The sequence below is a fragment of the Chelmon rostratus genome, chromosome 6, assembly GCF_017976325.1.
Source record: "Chelmon rostratus isolate fCheRos1 chromosome 6, fCheRos1.pri, whole genome shotgun sequence".
NCBI classification, from domain to species: Eukaryota; Metazoa; Chordata; class Actinopteri; order Chaetodontiformes; family Chaetodontidae; genus Chelmon; species Chelmon rostratus.
This window is the reverse complement of record NC_055663.1, coordinates 6,334,564-6,355,568: the sequence shown is the minus strand read 5'-3', so window position 1 is coordinate 6,355,568 and position 21,005 is coordinate 6,334,564. Positions and strand designations below refer to the sequence as shown.

General features: G+C 42.9%; 1 protein-coding gene across 4 annotated transcripts in view; it reads right to left on the bottom strand.

The window, feature by feature from the left end:
- Nucleotides 1-390: 390 nt before the first annotated feature.
- Nucleotides 391-21,005, bottom strand: part of cbfb (core-binding factor subunit beta) — a 32,783-nt gene continuing 12,168 nt past the window's right edge. Inside the window, exons 4-7 of one of the 4 annotated variants that reach the window (XM_041939573.1) lie at nt 9,293-9,409; nt 8,576-8,671; nt 7,082-7,147; nt 391-1,284 (exon numbers count right to left, since the gene is read on the bottom strand). In XM_041939573.1, coding sequence (XP_041795507.1) covers nt 7,118-7,147; nt 8,576-8,671; nt 9,293-9,409 — 243 coding nt within the window. In that variant the 3' untranslated portion in view covers nt 391-1,284; nt 7,082-7,117. The remainder of the gene's footprint in view (nt 1,285-7,081; nt 7,148-8,575; nt 8,672-9,292; nt 9,410-21,005) is intronic. The other 3 variants (XM_041939574.1, XM_041939572.1, XM_041939570.1) reach the window with 3 other exon arrangements.

Here is a 21,005-nt window from a genome sequence, read left to right as displayed (position 1 = left end):
AGGCCTGTGTTTGGGTTCATGCATATAAAGAAAATCCATGTGGGGAACAAGATTGATTGTATCACATAGTGCAAAACCCCTAAGAAGACAAAGGATGTTTGAATTGATCCCCCCGATCGCACCTCCAGATCCAAAGATAGCAGAGTTTGCAGTAGTTTCTTTGGTAACTGTCCCGCCTCGAGGTTGTTGCTACATAACCTGTGATTCTACAGTCAGGGCACCTCATCATCGTGATGTTTTAAAGGGATCATAGTACAGCAAACACTTCTTACCCCAACAACGTGGCACAGTTCTCTCTGAATGATCTGCTCCCATCTGCCCACATTTTAAATGTGACTCAGTTTCCCCTTTTGTTTATTTCCCTCCCTCCTTCCCTCCCCCCTCCCTCCCTTTCCAGCAAAGTGAACTTTGGTCTAAGAAAACAGCAGGTTTCAGGAAGTGAGCTGGGCATAGTGGGGGTTAACAAAGGCATGTTCACAAATGCGAAGTGTTGCACAACACTGAACAATGCAGAATCTTTTCTCTCTTTTTTCCCCACAAAATGTCATCTCCTCACTTTTTATGCATGCTCTCCTGGAAGTCCTGACCAATGAGTCCTGACCGTGACCCTGAACCAAACAAAGCTCTCCTCTATCTGCTCCTTCTAGCTTCTGTCTGTCCTCCCCTTTCCCTCCTTAATAACACCTCTATTTTCAACATGGACAGAAAATATACTTTTGGTATTTCAAACTACTCAAATCCATCAAATCCCTTAAGACCTGGACAAAAAAAGGTTTTGAATGACTTGATATCTACTTTATAAACCTAAAGCACTCATTTGATTCAAGAAACCACTTCAACTCTGATGTGTCACATTTGCAATAAAATGCTCAATCAACTGCTCATGTTCCTTCCTCTGTATTTAAATATGTTCAACTACTTTTTGCCCAGGTCTGTTGTGTCCTTATTCTTTTTAATCCTTCTTTTCTAGGGCTTGCTTCACTTTCAATTCAATCAGTTTCCAAGAAGTTTATTGTTTTCTACATTTAATCATCTCAAAAATGTTTGGCGTGTAAAAATGATCATATCAAACCTGTCAGGAAATACTGGTGAACAATTGCTCTACAATTGCAGTTTCAGTTGACATTGAGTTTCAGCTGATTGCATTGAAAGTGAATGGACATTTAGCACTGGGTTTCTCCTCTTCCTCCTTCCACTACATCCACATCCTCCTCAGCGCATCTTGTGTTCCACGTCAGCGTTGGCCATGTTTGAGCCAGGGCTGGGGTCCTGCTGTCGTCTGGACTGGGGAGAGAGAGGGATGGAAGGATGAAAGGCGGGGGAGAAAAGGGAGAAGGAGAAGTGAGAGCGAGGGTTAGACAGGTGAGAAGAGAGGAAGAGAGAGAGACAAATTAAGTACAATTTTCCAACTATTAACAGGTATGAAGAAACATTTTCTAACAGTTGAATCCCTTGAGATTTATATGATACAGAACACCATTCTCAACATCAGTGACAGTGAGGGGAGGTGGCTGGTTTGTTTACTGACTGGGAAAACACTCAACTTTTAACATCTCAACATTTAGAAGCAGTACATAAACAATTCATGAAAAGAAATAAAAACACACTAATTGTGAAGTGTAAGAAGCATCTGCCATGAAGCAGCCATAGCTTGCGTAACAGTTATTGAATAAATCTATTGTATATTGTAATGATTAGCAACAGCCAGTATCGCAGCTTAAGGAGGAATGTCTTAATTGTGAGTGCACAAACACAGCATGTTTAAAAGGTGAAGATACAGAATTCTATACGATAACAACTATATTATACTGTATTATGAGGCTGTTACAGTCTGTATTCTAGTTATGAGTCCTTTATAGGCACCGTTAATATAATATCTGCTCACACAAACACTTAAGAACCATTTATTTATTGTTTATTAACTACTCATAAATGGAGAGTTAAAATAAAATGTTACTTCTTTGGACCCACATGTCAGAACAACTGTGCTCAGTTTGCTTCCCGAAGGATGAATTTATTTTACAACTCCAGGCTGATGTGGGACCAACAAAAAAGAAGTTGCAGCTCCATAAACCGACACTAGAGGGAGCCAGAGAACGGCATCATAACAGGGCTCAGTGCTGCTGTTTATACACTTTACTGATGTTGGTATTTTAGTCAAGGTAGCTGGCAGACAGACAGGCAAAATGGCAGACAGACAGACAGAAAGGCAGACAGACAGATATACTGGCAGACATGCAGGCACACGCGCGCACACACACACACACACACACACACACACACAGGCGCGAGTACACACCATGTAGATCATTAGGTCATCATTAAAAGCCATCAGCATGACAAGACTTTTAAATATATTTCATGACTGGGTGAAGTGTGTGTGTTTGTGAGTCTGTGGCATGGCCTGCTCCTGCTGTAGAAAATACTTGTGGTTATATGTTTACACTTAAGTGATAGCTGAAGGAAACTGGGAGCAGGGAGGAAGAGGGAGAAAGGAGAGAGGGGTGACAAAGTGTGGCAAGAGGTGAGGCAGAGAGCAGAGCAGACAGAAATGCAGACAGAGATAGTAAAGGGGTTGCTTAGTTCAACAGGAATGCAGTTTGTGTCATCTCAATGACTCACCATAATAGCAACATACACACAGTCACACGCACACACACATACAGTATGTCATACTACCATTTTGAGTCGGCACAGCCAGACTGACTCCAGTTTCTGTCTGTCCCCCCTGGAAAGCTTTCTGCTGCATTATCAAAATACGCATGTGGGGCCCAATTGGACGACTGGACTTCGGATCACAGCGGAGTCACAGTGAAGTCGACTCTTAATTGCTCAGTACAGCGAGGTCTGTGCTTGTGTCAGCCCGGTCTCCCCAGGACTTCAGTTCATACTGGATGATTCTGCAGCAGGTTCACAGCCAGTGTTCAGTGCCAATGCAAGATGTAGTGCGATGGGGCTGACAATTAGTCTGATGGTGACCTTTTATAACTGAGTATTGTGGCTACCATGAAAACCTGCAGTTCCTCTCACCTCCACAGGACTTGGTAGCACGTTTTGCTCATCGTTCTAGCTTTCCCACCTTCACTGTTTTATGTTACTGTTTCAGTTCACTCTCACTCTGATAAATCCAGTGCGCACAAACGCTAAGTGCCCAGCACCAAACAGCACACAGAAAACTTATGGACTAGCTGGTGAACGTAGTCCAGCAGCTGAAGAGTCAGATATTTGCCTCAGGTGTTGGTGGAGACCAAAAACAGAGCTACAAGGAGAGTGAATATTGCAATTACACTCATCCAGGTGGCCAGAAACACAACTGCAAAGGAACGCTTGAGTTGTTCCATAACTGTCGGATGTGTAAATGAGCTGTTTGCTCATACGTTAGCTATAATGGCTTCAAAGGTGTTAGTAGGTCAGTGTGTGTATAGCTTGATTCTGTTCACCTCAACCGGCCAAACAGTCAGTTATCAGTTCATCTGTATCTTGACACGTCCCTCAGAGCACTCCTTCTTTATTGTTCCTAAACGAATCTGATTGACTTGTCAAAGCAGGAAAGGCACAGGTGGAGCGAATAACATCAACAGTGACCCAAATGAAAACCAGAAGATTTCCTATTTATTGAACTTATTCCTTTCAGCAAACACTCAGTTATCTGTTTACAACTTACAACATCAGCTACGTGCCATTTTTAGGTTGGAGTGACTTAAAATACATCCAGATGACAGACGTGGACAAGACTGAAATAGGATCCACAACAAATTCTATAAAAGCCAGCCTGTAGAAACATGAAGACAGGGCGCTCTGAGTGGATGAGGTAAAAACTAAGCTGCTCACATCACCGCTGCTGCTGCTGCTGCATCACGGCCGCTCGTCGTGCAGCGTTTGTCTTTGCAGAGGGGAGTGTTCTTTGCTAATCATACGGGCAGGAGAACTTTCTGTATTGATCCACACACAGATGGAAGCCTGCTCGGCCACTATAGGCTGCTTAACCACAACTCAATACTGGAGAAGTGTGTGTGTGGCTGTGTGTGAGAATGAGTGTGTGGTGTCGAAGTCAGAGCGGATTTGCTGCATCTGCCAGTTTGCACACATATGTGCTTGTACAGTATCTGAATATGTCTCTGAATGTGTGTGTATTTGTGCGAGTGTGTGTCTGTGGTTGGGTGTGTGTAAGTCAAAGCAGGGGGTCTGATGGCGATCAATACTAATGATATATTAATGCTTTCAGTGCCAGCTCATCATTCACCACCAAATGTCTTTCTGCTGAGCACTTGGAGAAGTGTGTGTAAACGTGTGTGTGTGTGTGTGTGTGTGTGTGGAGTTAAAAAGCACATTTCTCCTCGATCTATTGCTTCTCCATCCATCATCCTGACAGGTACTTCTGACCTTGAATGACTGGAACGTCACTGCTTTTGGATGAAAAATGTTGTATCTGCCAAAATGACAAGGCTTCGGGAAGTGAAGGGGAAACAGTTTTATATTCAGCGAGCACAGCGGTGAAAAAAAGACATCAGTGTTCTTCAGCTGAGCTTTACTGTAATGAAACGCTCTCAATCGAATAAGAGGAATAGATTCAAAGCTGGAGAGACCCCATTCTTTAAATGTGACGGTCTCACCTGTAAGCTGCTGATAACCTGCAAAACCTTCCTTATTCTGGGTTTGAATAAGACAATTATGTTTGAGATTTTGTCTCAATATCATTCACTGTGTATCAGTTAAGGCCTCATATATGCTCCAGGCATGTACATTATACTGAAATGTTTTTCAAATAGCATTTTTGAAATATTTCAGTTTGTTGGCAGAGTAATATTTGAGCAGCGACACAGTGCAAGCATGAAATCTGCACGCCTACACTGAACTGCATGCCACCCCTTCATCCCGTGCCTTGCTTTACTTCACTCCTTCACATTTCCTTCTCTTTCACATCTTCTGTTTCTCGGCCTTCTCTGCCTCTATTATTGACTTGCAACACAAGAAGTCACAATGCATGCTTCACAAATATAGACTGCAAATATAAGTGGAAAAACTTCACTTCATTTCATTTAAATTTATACAATGCAACCAGTACAAAAAGAACGTGGTGACTTCTGACCGACAGAGGAAGACGTTGACTGCGCCTTTGACTTACATGCAGTGCAGTCAGAGAGATACCGAGATCGAGAGCTTCAGACAGAAAGACAGACAGAAGGAGAGGTGGAGCTCAGACCACAGAAATGCAGAGGCTGAATCTGTGCAGCTATTCAGCAATGCTCGTCAGTCACACCCAAAGAAACAGCTCGGAGCGGGATCCCACTGTGACTGCTCTCTAACTAGCTTATCTGTAACATTTGGTTCATATGGACGTTGTGCCGTGAAATGAATTTTGCAATGGCTTGCCTAATTAACAGACAGTTTTTTCAAATGCTAACACCATCTAAAGTCTCCCATATCCAACATTAGCCTGCTTCCCCATTACTCTTCATCTGCTCCCTACTCACACTCTGCAGAGGTCACTACTGCACTGCCCACGGAGATACGTGAAGTCATACCAGACTCTGTGGTCTGAAACACACAGTCCGTCCAGGTCCTCAGTTTCTGAATTATCAGCCAAATGAAAAGCCTGAAGAGGGTAAGATTCAATTGTGAAACAAACTATGCAATTTGTTGTTTAATCACTGAGATATCCAGTGAGTTATTTTAGAATGTATGGCAGTTGTAGTAGTAGTAGTTGTAGTAGTTAAACTTTATACTGTTTTCAATCTACGTCTGCAGAGAGACACACAACAACACATTATCCCTGTTTTTCTGCCTGTTCCTCTGTCCTCTCAGCCTGAACTCCGTCACATGCTTCCGATCCTTTTGATGTCTTCTTTTTGGTGAAGTGTGATGTCAGAGATAGCAGCTGTTAGCTTAGCTTAGCATAAAAACTGGAAGCGGAGGGAAACGGCCATCCCGGCCACTGGGCACCTCTGACGCTCGCTGAAACGTTAAATCTCTCGTCTTCCTGGAGTCTCGGCATTGCCGTGAAGCTTTACATTTCTGCTTGTGTGCGGTTTAATCACTTGACATATACAGCACACAGCATGTCAGTTACTGAGCTTTAGAGGAGCATATTTTTCTTTTACTTTGAAGAGAGCTAGGCTAGCTGTTTCCCCCTGTTGCCATTCTTTATAGCAAGCATAACAGCTTCATACTAAACACACAGATGTTACAGTGTAATTTCACATGTATTTCTCAAAGGGCTGAACTATTCCAGGCCTTGACCTTCTCGTAAACACCTTAACAGAACTGTTCGGCCTACTACACATCTTTAAAACTGTCTCTGCCAATGAAAAAAGATGAGGATTGCTGTGGTGAAGAAATGGATGTGATGTTTGGGACCATCATATAACCTTTAGTGGGACAGTTTACATTTTTTTATGCCAAATCTGAATTTAGTTTTTAATTCCAGTGCTAAACCGAATCTTTTTTTTTACAGTGTATATGGGTTTTTTAGGGGATAGTGCTGGTACTTATATTGATTCAGCAGCAGACACAAGGTTTTCTTTTTCTCGGAGAGCCTCGGGGAAGAAACATGAGATCAGTCAGATGAAAGGCGACATTCAATAAATGCCTCTCTTCCTCTTCTTTCTTTCCTGTCTTGCTGTTCTACTCATCTGTGTTTCTCACCCCCCTTCTGTTCTCTTCCTGCCATCTTCTTTCCGCGGGACCATGTGCTGCAAAGCTGTGGTAGGTCTCCATGTGCGTGTGTGTGTGTGTGTCATTGTGCAAACTAGCCATGAAAGGGTCCCATCTCGCTGTTTCTGTCTGTCACGCCACACAAGCTTTAAACAAGCACGAGCAGATATTACGGTCATACATTCCTTCAGAAGTGCATGCATATTCATGAACACACACACTGACAAACACACACAGACGTGACAACAAAAACACACAGACAGCTGCCTGTGGTCACAGACACACACAATTAACAATGGACAAACACAAGAATGCACATACATAAATTTAACAGGTGGACACACACACACAACCACACACGTGCACACACACAGGGTGGTTTAGTGCATGACAGTGTGATAGATGGTGAGAAATGAAGGACACAGACCCTGTTCTTTTCTGCTGGCTGTCTGTCTGTGTGTCATCAGTCCCAGATTTTAGAAACCACAGGGTCCTAAAAAATAAACAATTTGGGGTTCATTCGTAGGGCGTCAGCTTAGGAAGGATGCCATTGATCTCCCCAAAGCCTTGCTGGGAAAGTGAGTTTGTCTCAAGTAATTAAATACATTTGGGACGATTTCAAAATTTGAACCGACAGCGTACAAATTGCTGAATGTGAATTTGTGTACGTGTAAGAGGCAACACAACTTTGTACACGATGATAATTCAAATAACAAAAAGCAATTTCAGAACAAATCTTAGGACAATTTACATTTCTGGAATTGGAATTTCAAAATTGCTGATCTCGGTTCATCAGATCGAGCTTTTTTTTCTGTGATCTGCAGCACAAAGTGAATAAACTACTTTCCCCTCTGAGGCTTTCGGGACACCTGACAAAACTGAATCAGTCATTCAATAGTTCAGTAATATCAAATCAAATCAATTATCACTTTAGATTCATCGTCTAACTGATCATGCACTAAACCTAAGACTCAAGCTGTAAAAATACTCTTTAAATAAAGAATAACTAAAGCACACACCCACACATCACACAACCCTAAGCCACCCCGAGCGCTAAGCAAAGAAAGTCCGACTGGAAATTTGACTCTGTGGCTTCAATGAAATTTAGTCCTCTTTAATAATAATAATATTATAATGTAATTAATGTAGGACAAATTAAGGACAAATCTGCTAAAAGATTAACCATTAATGTCTGTTTAAAAAAGTATCTACAAGTTCACTCTTAATTTTACTTTCGAATTTCCAGCTGGGTAAGTCTCGCCTTGCAAAGCCAGCCCACAAACGAATGTGCAACCTGCTTGAGTGTCTACTGTCTTTGCTTCCCCTTTTCACACTTAACAAAACCAAAACCCATGGCATCTGTTCTCTGAAATGATTTGTTGAAATCTGTTCCTGAATAAATCTGAATAAAGCCCAAAAACATCATGCAGTTTCTGAGCCGCGCTTTGCTTCTTATGGACAGCGGTTCACTTTACAAAGCAACTCAATAGCAACTGAAAGCTTTTGCTGTCCTCCAGTGATGCAGAAGTGTACTCAGGGTGTGACCACTGAATCATCACTCTTTCGTGTGCTCACAGGTGCACGCGTCTGACCACACCCAACAGTGAAGATGGTTGTGGTCAGACGTACAACAGGTTTGAAGTGAAACAATGGCTGGAAAGTCCCAATATTGTTCATCTGTAAACCACAGTGTACACATACAACTCATAGTTCTCGGATTGTTGGGAGCAAATGACTCCCAGAATATAGCAAAATCAGAATTTATGACATTTAGACTGGCTTTGCGAGGCTGCGATAGGTCTAAAGAGGAAGCAGATTTGTCCTGTGACAGTTGAAGCTGCACAGTAACAGTCCACTTGTCTTTTTGAGGGCAGACCAGCATCAGTCCTCTACAAACAACAGCAGTACACGTCCCTCTCACCTCTAGATCCTCTCTGTGTGACCGATCTCTGTCTTCAAAGTCTCTGGTTCTGCGTCGAGCCTCTTCAAACGCTGCCTGGGCCAAAGCATCCTCATGCTGCACGCACGCACACAAACACACACACACACACACACACACACACACACACACACACACACACACACACGGACAGGTAGAGAGTGAGAGTGGCTTCAGTTTTCTATCTTTTGCCTAATTAATTTAGCATTGCACTGCTTAAACAATGACAGACGTGGAGATATCATTTTTAATGCACGCATTCTTCTTCCTTGTCAAAACCCAATGCCAACATTTCCCAGAATGCAACTTAACTGCAGACGAGCCAGTCGGAGATTCCGACATGTTATAGTAGCACCAGCTAATATAGCCTCAAGCTGCTAGCCTCAAGCAGAGATGAGCAGCAGGCTAAAGAGCCCTGATAAGCTCCCTTTTTCTCCACACCTCCATGTTTTTTTCATTTTCAAACTTGTAGTCTTCAGACTTAGCTGACTCTGACATGACTTAAGGCAATTTATCAGACTTTCCCCAAAGACCTGTCAGCAGATTTTGATGTAGTTCCCCTTCAAACATGGCATAAATAAAGATATGAATTCAGGTGAAAATGAGGAAGGTGAGACAAGAGGAGGATGTGGAGCGTTTTTCTGTGCGCACACACATTAATATACATTCCTCTGTCTGTATGCACGTGCTGCACGCTACCTGCGCCCTCTCCTCATCGTACTCCAGGTATCCCATCCCATCCAGCCTCTGTAGGTCGATCCAGCCTCTCCAGATCACACACACCCCATTCAAGATCATAGGAGCCTTTAGATGGACCTGGAGAGGAGAGAGAGAGAAAGAGAGAGAGAGAGAGAGAGAGAGAGAGAGAGAGAGAGAGAGAGAGAGAGAGAGAGAGAGAGATTAATGCCAGCTGCAGTTTTTTCTTCATTTGCACAACATCACTGCAGCACTGTATCTGTATTTCCAGTTCAGCAACAGATCTGAACCTTAGCATTAGCTCAGTATTTTGGTATTTCATTGAGCATGTGTTGCTGTGTTTGCTCTGCTGGTGCTGTTTAAACCTCTCTGGTTTACTCTTCTTTAGAAAGTCTACGGCGTTGGGCCATATGGAAAACCAGATCAATGAAAACAGAGGACAAACAGACTGAGAGCTGGTGCTTTTCCACAACCAGACAAGGCTGATTCTCTGTTTCTCATGACTCTGGAACAAATATCGGCCAGTTGAACATTAGCCTGAGGAAGAAGCAGCTAATTTCACCTTGAGTTATACATGAAAATGCTATTTGAAGTCAGAATCCGTCAGCTGTTTGTCGAGAATAATAAAAGGCTCTGTGTCCCTCCCCCCACTATTACTGCTGTGAAAGAGGCAAAACCACCAACTACGTCAAAACCTCTCCAGCACAATTGAGTGTTGGACTTGTAAATCACACACACACATGCAAACACACACACACATGCAAACACACACATGCAAACACACACACACAAACACACACACACACACACGTGCATTTACATATGCATGTTTGCAATCACTTGAGCTTAGCGGGCCTACATGAGTGTGTGTTAGCATACATTTGTACAAATCTGTGTACATTTAAGTATGTGTGTGTGTGTGTGTGTGTGTGTGTGTGTGTGGTGTGTGTGTGTGTGTGTGTGTGCTGTTGCTGGCTGTCAGTCTTGTTTTAGTGGAAAAGTAAGCATTTGTATTGGACTATGTGGAGACAAAGTGATCCAAAGTAAATATCATATGCTTAAAAACATTTTCTTCTCTTTTTTTTGTGTGTCTGTGTGTGTGTGTTAATATTTCTGGCTGTTGCCCAGGGTCTGTGACTTATTCAGGGGCTTTTTTCACACACTGGCAGCTAAAATACTACGACTTTGTGGTGTTTTATCCTGGGATAATGGTCTCAGCCTGCAAAGCTCTTGTTTTACTTATTTATCCATCGAAAATAAAAGTCATGTTCCTTCGTCTGTCTTTATCTGTGAAGGGGAGAGCAGGATAGTGGGAGAACGTGCAGTGATAATGAGTAGACCAGGCGTGTAGTCTATATCATACGCACACTGAGAAGCACAGTGAGCCCAGTCTACAGCGTCAGACTGTCAGCCAGACAGAGGAGGGTCAGACTGCGTCTCTTTCTTAACTCCTGGTTATATTACATGGCTATGGCTCTATGCCAGGAGGGCAGCAATGTAAACACTGCGTGTGTGTGTGTGTGTGTGTGTGGAGCTGAGGGAATGTGTTATGTGTATATGTGTAGGATAACAGAGCCATTTCTCTGCTTAGATTTGGCAGTCTGTTTTAGCTGCTGTGGGCAAATCCAAGCTGCTGAACTGGGGACTAAACTCAACTGTTTCCCGACACTCACACAAAATAAAAACCATCTTGTTAAGGGGCGAGATGACCTTTTCCTGATAACATCCAGGGAGACTGGCTAGGTTGTGGAATTTACCAGTCTCTGGAGCTCTGTCTTTGAACACTTCCAAAATACTCCAATATTTGCCTTGTTATGTCCTAGATTTCCCTCTCTGACTAGCGGTGCGCGAGGAATTTGTGTCATTTTTGCCACCAAACATAACCTGATTCATTTGAAAGCAGCTATGATCAATTTTTTTTGCTTTGGTTTTTTATGAACAGTGGGTCACATGACGACTTGTATGTGAAGGCGGTCACCCATTATGACAAACCCACAAAGAATTATTGCGCAACTCCGTAGTTTCCCTAAATCCGACAGAGCTTTTTAGCATCTTTCTGGCTGAAGAAACAGCAGAAACACCTTCTGAGGGGAGGCTCTTTGATTAATTTGCCCTAATAAAGACTGAATTATCATGTTGGTGTGTAGTTTTGCTTCAACTTCATTTACTTTCCTCAGGACTATGAAATAAATGATTTATCTAATCACTGTCAGGCTGAGAAAATATGCACACACACACACACACACACACACACACACACACAGTCTTACTTAAACACAGCTGTATGAACTTGTCTTTCAGCCAAAACTGTGACAAAAAAACTTGATAAAGAACGAGATGAATTCACATTTGCCCCTTTTCTTTTTCTTCTTTTTGTCTTTTAGTGTTCCTCTTTCCCACGACACTGATTTCCATGAGGAAGAGACAACAGACAGTGAGAGGCAGTGAAACACACAGTGTGTTTTTCCCAGAGTACAAAGCTTTCGGGTGGTGTTTTTATCCAAGTAAACAAGTATTATTAAGAAGAAATTAACAGAATAAAACACCACACAGACACAAACACACAGATGACTGGATTTTTCTGTGTGACAGTGGGCAAGCTCCACGTTCCTGCATTTTTACTCAGGCTATTTTTGGACAGCCTCTCACAGGGACCTCTTTTACCACAGCTACCCACACTGCACCGGGGCTGCAGGGAAGCCCGCACTCCAAGAGACTGTGGGTTTTTGTGTTTATTTTTGAGTGAATGTTTTACTGTGTATGTGTGTGTGTGTTAGAGAGTGATGTGAAAGAGAGAGAGATGGCTTCCACATCTGTGGGGGTGCACAGTGCTTTTAAGAGAAAGCTTCATTTGGCTTGACAGGGAAAACGTGTGTGTGTGTGTGTGTGTGTGTGTGTGTGTGTGTGTGTGTGTATGTGTGTGTGCATGTGTCTGTGTGAGGGGAAAATATGTAGAAACGGCCCAACCACAGACTTCCTCTGAGAGAGAACCATGTCAACCCCCACATCCATTTACTAACACACACACACACACACACACACACACACACACACACACACACACACACACAAAGACAGAAGAACTCTCACACACTGCAGCAGGCTGTGAATAGGAAAAAGATGCAGGGTATAATGCAGTGGAAATGCAGAAGTTTAACAGAGAACACCTTATAATGTGTTGCTGTACTGATTTGCTTTCACCTGCCCGTTCTACACATGCTACACATGCTACACATGCTACACATGCTACACATGCTACAGATGCTACAGATGCTGCTCTGTGGATGGTAGTCATTCTGCTGTATTCTGAAGGCTTTCTAAAAACATCTGGACACAAACATAAACTCCTCCACTACATGTATTTGACAGCTGTAGCTAACAGTTACTTTGCAGATAAACGTGGTACATGCAAAACATATGGTCATCTTATCAAATATTACGATGCAGAGTCAAACGTCTTTACAAAATGAGTCCATGTGAAGTTCAGATTCTTATGTGCGCACTGAGTGCACCCGCGAGATCTAACAAATGTGATGAATACGTCTCCTTCTCCGTGAGACATTTGCAAAAACAATTTCTGAAGGAGTGACCACTAACTGCTGCTCGCGAGCCTCTTTTCTGTAGGCCTCCCAGTGAACATGGCTGAACCGGAACCAAACACAGCCTCTGAGGCCAGCAAGGGGGCTTATTTCAACCAAACCAGAACTGTATATTTCCTTTTTTGACATTTTGTGAGTTTATTTTATTTCTTCATTGGACTAGAAAAGCTAAAAGAGCTTGTGAAACATAACAAACTTGCTGCTGGTGAAAGTTTTAATCTTAAATTCTGGCCATTTTGTACCCATTGCACCTTTAAATCCAGACTTGTTTGTGTCAGTGTTTGCTCTCTTGCAGTCTTCTTCTTCCCTGCCTTTGCTGACACACCTGTCAATCAGTGAAACAGTGTGAAACCATTGGCAGGGAGGAGTATTGCGTCACCTGTGTGTGTGTGGGTATGTTTGTGCACATTGAAGAAATAAACAAAATGTGGAACCACTCATGGAAAAAAGGCTCCGTAGTGCAACTAGAGGCCAAAAATAACAAAGGGAACCTTTAAATGAAATACAGCTTCATATGTGACAACTTCACATTTTGCTTTTGTATGTTACTAAACATTAACGTTGCCCTAATAACATTCAGACTGTAGCCTGAATGTCTTAATAATAGAATTCTGTAGCTCTGTTTTGTGCTGCCGTGGCCACAAATGAAAGGAAAACCCTGAATAAATGAGTGAATCCTTTGATGAGTATGATGTGAATCATATATTTTTCTGATAATCAAGCTGAAGATTTTGGACCTTTCCCCACCACTGTCATCAAAACACCCACTGAGGAATATCTTCTGGATGAGGGTGTCCGTCCCTCCAGTGGAGTTCAGACACTCAAGGTGACACTTCACAAAGACGCTCATGTTCTTCCTTTAAGTTGTCCGAGCAGTCATGCGTGCAATGCGGAGTCTTGCGTCATTTGATCCCGTGATTCTGGCCGGATCACATTTTTGTGGACAGTCCTCTGCATCACATGAGATGACATCCATCGCAGATGTGATGGGTATATTGCAAAACATCACATTCTAAACTTAAGTCCAACTTATGGATTTTATTGCTAACGATACTGGTCAACATTGGCAACTAATTCCACCGTTCACAAGTCCTTTGTGAAGTCCTCTGCGGATGGCGTTGCACATGCAAAACAGTTTTGCATGTTTCCGAAAAGAAAGTTGACATCTGACAAGATTTCATATGACAACAGCAACCAGCTGCAGCCCTGTGAATCACTGTGCATCATTTTTACAGTCATTCACACGCTGAGCTCTGTGACGTGTGAGCACACTCTTCTTTGAAATTGCCTCCCTGATCTTATTTTCTTCCATTTGAACCCATCACCACCGCTGAGCAAAGAACACATGCTGATACAGCCTTCAGCTGGCCAGTCAAATCTCCGCCTTTTGATCTGAACCTCTGCAAGCTACTGTAAGTGCTTCCTACACAGTGTGTGTGTGAATGTGTGTGTGTGTGTGTGTGTGTGTGTGTGTGTGAGAGAGAGAGAGTGTTGGCAGACAGTGCGTGACGCAGATGTAGAGGGATGTGTTGGCATAGTGCCTCTCATTCAGTCTCGTGCCAACCATCTAGTCAGCACAACTGCCCACTGCTGCACAGACACACACACACGCACACACACACGCACGCACGCACGCACGCACGCACACACACGCACGCACACACTGACCAGTGCCCACGAGGTGTGTGAAGACAATGGCCATCTGTGTTTTCAGTCTCGTGAGTTGTGGCAGTGTTGCCCACACACATGCGTGCAAGCACCCACACACGCACCCACGCACGCACGCACGCACACACACACACACACACACACCCACACACACACAAATAAACAACACAAGATTTAGACATGTCTCTTTTAACTCTGTCAGCTCGACTAGCTCTGTCTTTCTTTTGTCTTAAATATACATATAGAGTCTGTGCTCTTCTACTCCACTTGTTCTGCACTGTGTGTGTGTGTGTGTGTGTGTGTGTATGTGTGTGTGTGTGAACTGTCTAAACTGGAGGCACCAGCTGATTTAGTGCAGTAATTATGTTATTATCCAGAAGAATGTGACATGATTGACAACCAGAGCGTCTGGGAGGCTGCGCGTGTTACATTAAAAGAGTCAACATCACTGTGTGTGTGTGTGTGTGTGTGTGTGTGTGTGTGTGCCATTTATATTAAAGATCAGCGCAGTAGTGAGTGTCTGCAAATCTGTATGTATGTGTGTTATTCATACAATAGACACGTGTGTGTGTGTGTGTGTGTGTGAGTGTGTGTGTGTATCTGAGTCAGCAGCCAGTCACAGACAACTCATGCTTTCTTTTTTCTTTCTTTCTTTCGGCTTAAATACCATCGCTCATCATCATCCCCTTCTCACGTCTCAGACGAGAAAATTGAGGATTTTGAAGAAAGAGAAAAAAACGGCTTCAGGATAATTGCCAGGACAATATGGCAGTCCAGTTTATATGACATGAATCATTCCTGACTCACGCTCCCTCTGCACAGCACACTGACACATACACAGCGACTCTTTCACAGCCAACAGCAAACACATAATGACTCTACTGAACCAAACTCCAGCATGGACGTCACGCTGTCATTTCTGGTAGTCGGAATAAAAGAGAAGATAAAACAAAAGAAGAGATCACGGAGGTGAGAGCAGACAGAGAGAGAGACTAGGTAGATTGAGGCTGTTTCAACAGCAGAAGAGAAGTGTGGAAGAGAAAATTCTGTTTGTAGATTAGATTGATAATTATTGATAGATAATTAATAACCATTAAAACATAAATGGCAGCACACAGATAACTTTTTAAGGAAGCGTGAAATCCAGTGGTGGAAAATAGGGGTGACATGAATTAATTGTTGTAATTGTAACTGAATTGTTTCCAAGCTTAAAGCCTTCTGCACTGCCTTTGCTATTAATGGTTAAAGAGTCTACTGGGGACCTTTAACGATTACTCGATGATCAAAATAGATCATCATTTACTGTAAACCAGCGAATCAGTTAATTCTCTAATTCACTCGTTTCAGCTCCACGAGGTACAACAACACGTTGACTATATATATATAAAATATATCTAAAAATCCAAAATTGCCATAAAGCAGTTCTGCTCTCAGATTTGCAATGATCTCAAAGGCCCAGAGCCAGAGATGGGAAGAATACACACGATCTCTAATGGCAGACTGATGCATGTTGTCACATTTCCGACACTTGTTTATATCACAATCCTCTTTTTTCATGAAATGTGTAGTCTCATTCACGTTTGACCAATTTCTTACTTTTTACCTTTAAAACCCTAAACAAGACAGAGAGAAGATACAGAGCCAGCTACATGTGGAGAAAGTGATACGGTGAGAGCCACAGACAGGTGAGCAACAAAAGAGAGAGAGTGAGGGAAAGAGACAATGAGAGAGAGGATCTGAAGCTGTAATCAGTGTGTGTGTGGGTGTGTAGGTGGGTGGGTGTGTGGGTGTGTGTGCTCGCGCATGTGTGAGCAGGTGGAGATAAAACACGTTACTGGCCTTCTGTTCCTAATACAACGTCTACTGACCAATTGTCTCTCTCTCTCTCACACACACACACACACACACACACCACCTGCTAAAGCAACAGTATAATAGCACGGTACTCTCCACTGCATGATCACTCTCTCTACTTCACCCTGCAATTATAAAGAATGCAATGCATGTGCACACACGCACACAAACACACACACACACACACACACACACACACACACACACACACACACACACACACACAGATCACACTCAAGACACAGCCAGGTCCTCAGGGATGATGTCAAATATGTTGTTCTTTATGCTGTTTACTTCTAAATTGAGTCGGAGGCAGCTGTGAGAGGGAGGTGCTGACCTGCAAACATCACAAGCTGACCAAAAAATCCACAGCTTTATATTCTGTGTGTCGTTCTGTAAGAAATCATAAAGCCTGTGTGTCTTTATTCAGGGTTCATTCAGTCCTCGCTGAATGAACTCAAAGCAAAATAGCTGCAACCAAACATCATAACTCATATCTCATTTTTCATCAGTTGTTTCACGTTCAGAAGTTCAAAACCTTTGTCAAGTCATACGGTTTCTATTGCAAAGTACTTGCTCTCTGGTTCACTGGCAGTTTGTATTTCCATTGTGAGTTGAGTGAGTTGGACCCTTCCCTGTCTGAGTCTCTAACTGCCTGTAGACACATAATGTGCATCATTGCTATGCAAAGTCCTCTGTGTGCACACAGGAGGGCAAAAACCACTGTTTGTCCCTATGGCTTTCATAGACATGGAAATATCATGCAAATCCACACACAGGCTTCAGATAGAGTTACAAACACAGAGACAGAGAAAGAGGGAGAGGCAGAGCATTGCGCAAAGCCTTTAAATTGGCAAAATTAAACACAATTCCATGGACAAAAAAGCTGACAATCATTCTTCTGTTCATTTTGATTAAAGCAGAATTAATCGTTTTTTGTTTTTTTTTTCTGACCGCTTGCGTGCAGCAGCTCTAGCTGGAAACACTGACATATTATCATTTTAAAAGGTTGCAGTGGCTAAAGTGTTAGCAACTGCCCATTTTATATCCAGCAAGCACAAAGCAACACTATCATTCACTCAAAGTCATGTGCCTAACAAACTGACCTTTTAGCTCGGATTTGGTCTTCACCATACCCTGAGGGAAATATCTGGCTTCTCAGCTTCTAAATGTTCCTCTGCATTCACCAGCCAGTGCTGTTTGGTGCTGGACAGGTATTACACAGAGCTTTGGTAATTCAATATGTTTACGTACTACGGCTTTGCAAATCCAGGAGGTGTGACATTCTTGCACTGCACAGAAATGACAGGGAGGCTGAAGTTTGTCCTGGCTGAAACACTCGGTTAAGGTTAGGGAGAGATCACGGTTGTCACGGCCCTGGCCTGATTTTAATCTGCAGTATGTGTAGAGTAGAGCAGGAAAAATGTCCACTCCGTAGAAGTCCAGGTGAGCAGTGTTGCATACTTCAGTCCAGCTCAGCACACAGTTACTGGAAAAGACGACTAAGAACAGAGAAACAGAGCTGACACACACATGCAGGATTTCACACCAGACTGACATCTGTCTCTACGGTTTTCTATCTGAACCTTGTGTTTTTCAGCTCACACACACACGCACGCACGCTTTATCTCGCTCTACCGTGTCTGTGAATGGACTTCAACACAAAGAAATGATGCCAACATAAAACACTGGGACACACAAAGAGCATATAAACAGAGGACCCTGTCTCTGCGTGCGCTGCAGTGCATTATGGTTGTGGGTGTGGTCATTGATCTAAGGCCTGGAGCAGGAAATATGAAACCCTGTGGGAGGAGACGTTGATGGTACTGGTGTGTGTGTGTGTGTGTGTGTGTGTGTACACCAAAGAGGTTTTGTGGTGCATTTAAGTGTCTTAAACAGGGAGACTCTGACTGTCTGTGGAGACGAAAGTTCTCTTATACTGAATTAAATGAAACAAGCTTCATTAAAATATACTGAACAATCACTCAGGATGTACAAGTTGTAAAACACAACTGCACACACACACACACACACAAACACACACACACACACACAATGTCGGATGCAGAGCAGCAGTAGCAGAGGGAACCAATTAGTGGTCTGGCTTTGATGATGTCACTGACAAGTCACGCACTGGTGGCACAGCTTCCGTTCAGAGGGAAACATGACACCACACAGAACACGCGCACGCATACACACACACTCTCACACACACAAACAAGCACGCACACACATACACACGCACGCATGCACACACACAATGTTGTGATGTTGATGTGCATGTGACAGGAGAATCCTGGAGGCTTAAAGCTGATGACTAAATTAAAGGGCAACAGAGGTGTCAGACAAGAAATGATTTTAGAGGGAAGCATGTGTGTGTGTGTGCGTGTGTGTGTGTGTGAGAGAGAGAGAGTGAGAGAGAGATCACTGTCATTTGCAAGAACTTTTTCATTTTCTCTGGGATGCAGGGTGTGAGTAAATGGAAAACATGCCTGGAGGACAAAAGTTAGAAAACGTCAGGATCATGAGGACAGAAACGCAGTACGGATGAAGAAATCGGTGAATTTCGCTGTTTGTTTACATTGAAAAAACAGAAAAGGACGTACAGACAGACTCGAGCTATTTCACTGACATCCAGTAACAGTCATGTTGATAGCTGACATCTTGAAACACTGGCTGAACGCGGTGCTTTCCCTTCTTTTCTTATTTCTTTTTCTCTTTCTTTGTTTTTTTTCTTTCCCGACCCTCTGAGAGGGAGGGAGGGAGGCAGGCCCCGCCAATCCCATCCCAGCCCGTCCCCACCAGAGACCCGGCCGCGCTGCCAGAGGGAGTCACCCGGCCGCCCCGCCCCTCTAGCCAACACAGACCGGCCCCACATCCCATCGCCCTTAGTTAGCAAAAAGTAATAACAATTCTATAAATCAACGAAAGGAATACAAAGAAAAAGGCCACAGGAACATGTGAATGTAAGAGTGAGTAATGCGACAGAGGGGCACTTTAAAAGAAGAAGAAAAATAAATAAACAACAACATCACTGCAAATATCCAGAAGAAAAAGTAAAAATTAATAATACCACTACCAATCTAACCAAGAAAAAAGAAGAGGAAAGAAAGAACTGGGGGGGTCTGAATGTGTGTGTTTGTGGGGTGTGTGTATGTGTGTGTCACATTACAAAGTGTCGGGATCATGGTGTAATGGCAGACGTGTGTGTGTGAATGATGGAGTGAGTGTTTACTGTGGATGGTGGACAGGCTGGATGTTTATCATGACTGATACCTGTGGTCATTTCTTTATGTTCTGTTTTGAGTTCAGATGATTTAAGTATTCCAGCTCTCATGAAAGCCTGATGTATTGTTTTTATTCTCTCAACTGAGACGTGTTCTGTCAGCAGGTCGATCCAGTGAGTGATATGATGAGATTTTTTTAGATTTCCAGTTTTGAAAGATTACTGTCTTGGCCGTGGTTAGAGAGATGAGTGATGGCTTTCTTTGTTTAGCTGGGAGGGCAGCTTGTCTCCCAGCAAGCAAAGCAATGGGGACAATGGGATTCTGCAGGCCAAGATAGTGAAGAGTTTCTCAGTTCCTGCAATCCAGAGGCAGTGAAGTGTTTGGCAGAGATAAGTGGCACGACAACAATTGTCTGTGCTACCCAGAGTGCATTGTGAACAAATGTCTGTGTCAGCCAGTCCCAATTTAAACATTTTGCCATGTGTGATGTGAGATCTACAGTTTCATGTTGTATAAGTTGCACATTTGTGTTAGTGGTCATACGGAAGATGTTTTTATTCATTTGTAGCCACAAATCAGGTTTGGGAGAAAGAGCCCAGTCATTTTGTGTGTGTGTGTGTGTATGTGAGTGTTAGAGAGGTATCTGAGATGAATTTGAGTTTGAGATGTGTTTTTTTTTTTTCGGTTCTGTTAATGGATTTGAATTGTTGGCAGTGGAGCCGAACGTCTGCATTAGCGCACTGAATGAATTGGTTGATTTGGAAGAAGTGATGGAGGTGGGAGATTCTCCTTTCTTGCCATGAAGGAAAGCAGACAGGGGTGTTGTGCAGTCACATGCATCGACATGGTGTCAGTGATGATTCAGTGATTTTATGGGTTTTCCACCAGGCTGTCAGAGTTGAGGAGCTGGTGCTGTTCTGGTAGTAATCCAGTTCCTTTGATTGATTGTACAATAACAATTACAAACTACTTATACAGTTTGTTATTTTCATTCTTTCCTTATCATTACCTATTGTATTTATTTATCATTTTCTTCTCTCCCACACATTACACTCATTTAAATCACAGTAACTGCAAGATGTTTATTTCTAATGTAATTATTTTAACTATTTCATCCTTGCTTGTTTTGTTTTATATATGCATCATGCCAAAAAAAATAAATAAATTTGGTGCTTTCCAAAGATTGGACTGGAGCTACAGATGTGGGAGGATCTGAAGAGCCACCACATCATAATCATGCTATCGTATATAACCCAGAACATCTTGGACCTATTATATTGAAGGATCCGGCTCGAGCACTGATTGGCTTGGACCTGCTCACCTTCTACAGTCGCACTGTACAACTCCTGTGAATCCTGTTTCACTGAC